Here is a 6,090-nt window from a genome sequence, read left to right as displayed (position 1 = left end):
ACCTTAAATGGAAATGTGCTGAACACCCCAACCAAAAGACAAAGACTGGCTGAAAGGATACAGAAACAAGACCCCTATATAAGCTGGCTACAAGAGATCCACCTCAAAACAAGGGACACATACAGACTGAAAGTGAAGGGCTGTAAAAAAATATTTTATGCAAACAGAGACCAAAAGAAAGCAGGAGTCGCAATTCTCATATCAGATAAAATAGACTTCAAAATAAAGGCTGTGAAAAAAGACAAAGAAGCACACTACATAATGATCAAAGGATCAATCAAGAAGAAGATGTAACAATTATAAATATATATGTACCCAACATAGGAGCACCGCAATATGTAAGGCAAATGCTAACGACTATGAAAGAGGAAATTAATAGTAACACAGTAATGGAGTGGGAGACTTTAATACCCCACTCACACCTATGGATAGATCAACTAAACAGGAAATTAACAGGGAAACATAAACTTTAAATGACACAATGGACCAGCTAGACCTAATTATATCTATAGGGCATTTCACACCAAAACAATCAACTTCACCTTTTTCTCAAGTGCACACAGAACCTTCTCCAGAATAGATCACATCCTGGGCCATAAATCTAGCCTTGGTAAATTCAAAAAAATTGAAATCATTCCAGTCATCTTTTCTGACCACAATACAGTAAAACTAGATCTCAATTACAGGGGAAAAACTATTAAAAATTCAAACATATGGAGGCTAAATAATATGCTTCTGAATAACAAATGAATCATAGAAGAAATAAAAAAAGAAACAAAATATGCATAGCATAAAAACAAATGAAAATGAAAACACAACAACCCCACACTTATGGGACACCGTAAAAGCAGTGCTAAGGGCAAGGTTCATAGCATTACAGGCTTACCTCAAGAAACAAGAAAAAAGCCAAATAAATAACCTAGCTCTATGCCTAAAGCAACTAAAGAAGGAGGAAATGAAGAACCCCAAAGTTAGTAGAAGAAAAGAAATCTTAAAAATTAGGGCAGAAATAAATGCAAAAGAAACAAAAGAGACCATAGCAAAAATCAACAAAGCTAAAAGCTGGTCTTTTGAAAAGATAAACAAAATTGAAAAACTGTTAGCCAGACTCATTAAGAAACAAAGGGAGAAGAACCAAATCAACAAAATTAGAAATGAAAATGGAGAGATCACAACAGACAACACTGAAATACAAAGGATCATAAGAGACTACTACCAGCAGCTCTATGCCAATAAAATGGACAACTTGGAAGAAATGAACAAATTCTTAGCAAAGTATAACTTCCCAAAAGTGAACCAGGAAGAAACAGAAGATCTTAACAGACCCATCTCAAGCACGGAAATCGAAACTGTAATCAGAAATCTTCCAGCAAACAAAAGCCCAGGACCGGATGGCTTCACAGCTGAATTCTACCAAAAATTTAGAGAAGAGCTAACACCTATCTTACTCAAACTCTTCCAGAAAATTGCAGAAGGTAAACTTCCAAACTCATTCTATGAGGCCACCATCACCCTAATTCCAAAACCAGACAAAGATGCCACAAAAAAAAAAAAAAAAAAGCTACAGGCCAATATCACGGATGAACATAGATGCAAAAATCCTTAACAAAATTTTAGCAAACAGAATCCAACAACATATTAAAAAAAATCATACATCGTGACCAAGTGGGCTTTATCCCAGGAATGCAAGGATTCTCTAATATCCACAAATCAATCAATGTAATACACCACATTAACAAATTGAAAGGGAAAAAAAAAACATATGATTATCTCAATAGATGCAGAAAAAGCCTTTTTGACAAAATTCAACATCCATTTATGATTAAAACTCTCCAGAAAGCAGAAATAGAAGGAACATACCTCAACATAATAAAAGCTATATATGACAAACCCACAGCAAACATTACCCTCAATGGTGATATATTGAAAGCATTTCCCATAAAGTCAGGAACAAGACAAAGGTGCTCACTCTCACCACTACTATTCAACATAGTTTTTGAAGCCTAGGCCATAGCAATCAGAACAGAAAAAGAAATAAAAAGAATCCAGATAGGAAAAGAAGTGAAACTCTCACTGTTTGCAGATGACATGATCCTCTACATAGACAAACCTAAGGACGCTACCAGAAAATTACTAGAGATAATCAATGAATGTAGCAAAGTTGCAGGATACAAAATTAACACACAGAAATCCCTTGGATTCCTATATACTAACAAAGAGAAAACAGAAAGGGAAATTAAGGAAACAATACCATTCACCATTGAAACAAAAAGAATAAAACACTTAGGTGTATATCTACCTAAAGAAACAAAAAACCTATATATAGAAAACTATAAAACAGTGATGAAAGAAATCAAAGAGGACACAAATAGATGGATAAATATACCATGCTCATGGATTGGAAGAATCAATATTGTGAAAATGAGTATACTACCCAAGGCAATCTATAGATTCAATGCAATCCCTATCAGGCTACCAATGGTATTCTTCACAGAACTAGAACAAATAATTTCAAAATTTGTATGGAAATACAAAATACCTTGAATAGCCAAAGCAATCTTGAGAAAGAAGAATGGAACTGGAGGAATCAACCTGCATGACTTCAGGCTATAATACAAAGCCACAGTCATCAAGACAGTATGGTACTGGCACAAAGACAGAAATATAGATCAATGGAACAAAATAGAAAGCCCATAGATAAATCCACGTACCTATGGACAACTTTTCTTCAACAAAGGAAGCAAGAATATATAATGGAAAAAAGACAACCTCTTTAACAAGAAGTGCTGGGAAAACTGGTCAACCATCTGTAAAAGAATGAAACTAGAACACTCTCTAACACCATACACAAAAATAAACTCAAAATGGATTAAAGATCTAAGACAAGAAACTATAAAACTCCTAGAGGAGAACATAGGTAAAACACTCTCTGACATAAATCACAGCAAGATCCTCTATGACCCACCTCCCAGAATATTGGAAATAAAAGCAAAAATAAACAAATGGGACCTAATGAAACTTAAAAGCTTTTGCACGACAAAGAAAACTATAAACAAGGTGAAAAGACAGCCTTCAGAATGGGAGAAAATAATAGCAAATGAAGAAACAGACAAAGGATTAATCTCAAAAATATACAAGCAACTCCTGAAGCTCAATTCCAGAAAAATAAATGACGCAATCAAAAAATGGGCCAAAGAACTAAACAGACATTTCTCCAAAGAAGACATACAGATGGCTAACAAATACATGAAAAGATGCTCAGCATCACTCATTATCAGAGAAATGCAAATCAAAACCTCAATGAGGTACCATTACACACCAGTCAGAATGGTTGCTATCCAAAAGTCTACAAGCAATAAATGCTGAAGAGGGTGTGGAGAAAAGGGAACCCTCTTACACTGTTGGTGGGAATGCAAAGTAGTACAGCCACTATGGAGAACAGTGTGGAGATTCCTTAAAAAACTGGAAATAGAACTATATGAGCCAGCAATCCCACTCTTGGGCATTCACACTGAGGAAACCAGATCTGAAAGAGACACGTGCACCCCGATGTTCATTGCAACACTGTTTATAATAGCCAGGACATGGAAGCAACCTAGATGCCTCTCAGCAGACGAATGGATAAGAAAGCTGTAGTACATATACACAATGGACTATTAGTCAGTTATTAAAAAGAATACATTTGAATCAGTTCTAATGAGACGGATGAAACTGGAGCCCATTATACAGAGTGAAGTAAGCCAGAAGATAAACATCAATACAGTGTAGTAATGCATATATATGGAATTTAGAAAGATGGTAGCAATAACCCTATATGCAAGACAGAAAAAGAGACACAGATGTACAGAACAGACTTTTGGACTCTATGGGAGAAGGCAAGGGTGGGATGATCTGAGAGAACAGCATTGAAACATGTATATTACCAAGTGTGAAACATATCACCAGTCCAGGCTGGATGCATGAGACAAGTGCTCGGGGCTGTGCGCTGGGATGACCCAGAGAGATGGGATGGGGAGGGAGTTGGGAGGGGGGTTCAGGATGGGGAACACATGTAAATTCATGGCTGATTCACATCAATGTATGGCAAAAACCACTACAATAAAAAAAAGAAGAAGAAGAAGAAGATTGTCCCCTTTGAGGGAGTAAAATCAGACAACCATTTATGAAATACTATATCTGTTAACATCTACATTTTCAGAAAAAGCAATTATGGTAGTGATGCTCCAAGGTATTAAAAACTGAAGCATGATAAACTGCAGTTTCATATTTTACCTTCATAAAATTATGTGATTGGTTTGGTTTCCAAGTTAGTTTTTTTTCCCACAGAAGTAGCACAATTCATAATTATTCTTTTAGCAAAAAGAAAGGAAAATTACTCAATATAAAGTATATCATTTGAGAATAATTTATTCTTAAGAAATGTGTGAAGCATCATGAGATAAATAGGAATTTACATATGTTTTACACATGGTTTTGAATCAATTTGAGAGAGTAGAAAAATAGTAAGGGAAAAATCTTAGAGGATAGGGATCAGAAAAGTTAAGAAGGATGCTTTTAAAATTGTATAGAGAAGGTGAAATCGAAGAAATGGAAATACCAGGCTATAAACTGAAGAAGCAATTGCTATTATCACAGTCTAATCAAAGAATCATGTATCCCCCTATGAGGCTTTGACCCTGCTATCATGGGCAGTTCTTCAGCCCAAGGGCAAATGGCACTCTTACAAACATTTCCATCCCAAAAAATCTTTTTAGAGCCCTCTTTATGTCTTTGTTTCTCAGACTGTAGATGAAGGGATTCAGCATGGGTGTGACCACAGTGTACATCACTGATACTATAGCACTCGTGTGTGAGCTGTAGGTAGCAGTGAAGCTAAGATACACTCCTAAGGCTGAACAATAAAATAAGGAGACAACCGAGAGGTGAGATGCACAGGTGGAGAATGCTTTATACTGCCCCTGAGCAGATGAGATTCCACAGATAGAGGCCACTATCTTAGAGTAAGAGTAAAGGATACCAGCCAGGGGAACACCCCCGAGAATTACAGATCCAAAATACACCACCATGTTATTGAGAAAGGGGTCAGAACAGGCCAGTCTGATCAGCCATGTGATTTCACAGAAAAAGTGGTGGATTTCCAAGTCTGAGCAGAAGGACAGTCGCAACACCATTAAGCTGTGTAACAGGGGAAAGAGGGCACTCAGGATCCAGGACACCAGCACCAGCAGTGCACAGAGCCGGGGGTTCATGATGACCGTGTAGCGCAGGGGGCTGCAGATGGCCACGAAGCGGTCATAGGCCATCACGGTCAGGAGAAAGTCATCTAATGCTGCAAAGAGTAAGTAAAAGTACACCTGGATGATGCAGCCTTCATAAGTGATGGCTTTGCTCTGTGTCTGGATGTTCCATAGCATCTTTGGGATGATGCTGGACGTAAAACAGATGTCTACAAAGGACAGGTTAGAGAGGAAGAAGTACATGGGTGTGTGGAGGTGGGGATCTGAATGGACAGCCAGGATGATGAGCAGGTTTCCAATCACAGTGATCAGATACATGAAGAGGAAAAGCCCAAATATAAGGGGCTGCAATGCCGGCTCCTCTGAAAGTCCCAGAAGGAGAAATTCTGATATTTGCGTCTTGTTCCCTGATGCCATGTGATGGAAGTGACTACAGGGAGAAAAGAAAAGAGCATGAATAATTTTCAAACAGGTGTAACTCACATAGCTGAACTTCTGTAATTTCTATTTTGCTGGCAAGAAATTGATGTTAATAAGTTGTACATAGATAAATTCTCCTTGAAGGTATACTCCATTTTACCTCTAATTAGATACTTTTGTCTCATTCTCAGCATATTTCCAAGGATTTCATGCATTTACAGTTTTAATGAGAAAGTCTTATATGCATTTGAGAATCATTATGCTGACAGTCAACATGTTCCTAATACATATAGGGGATAAATAGAGACACTTAAAAACAAATCTCTCACAATCCAAGGGTTGTGAAAGATGATACTCAAATGAATATAGAATATGTTAGAAGGTGACAGGTGTTATGAAGAAAACAAAAACATGTATAAAAGAGAATTTAGTA

General features: G+C 37.0%; 1 protein-coding gene across 1 annotated transcript; it reads right to left on the bottom strand.

The window, feature by feature from the left end:
* Positions 1-4,682: 4,682 nt before the first annotated feature.
* LOC139032053 (olfactory receptor-like protein OLF4) lies at positions 4,683-5,654 on the bottom strand. The gene has a single exon (XM_070458333.1). It carries the CDS (start codon positions 5,652-5,654, stop codon positions 4,683-4,685), a length of 972 nt encoding a protein of 323 aa, XP_070314434.1.
* Between the last annotated feature and the right edge of the window lie 436 nt (positions 5,655-6,090).

Source organism: Odocoileus virginianus, chromosome 3 (genome assembly GCF_023699985.2).
Source record: "Odocoileus virginianus isolate 20LAN1187 ecotype Illinois chromosome 3, Ovbor_1.2, whole genome shotgun sequence".
Taxonomy (NCBI): Eukaryota; Metazoa; Chordata; class Mammalia; order Artiodactyla; family Cervidae; genus Odocoileus; species Odocoileus virginianus.
This window is presented reverse-complemented; position numbering and strand designations above follow the sequence as displayed.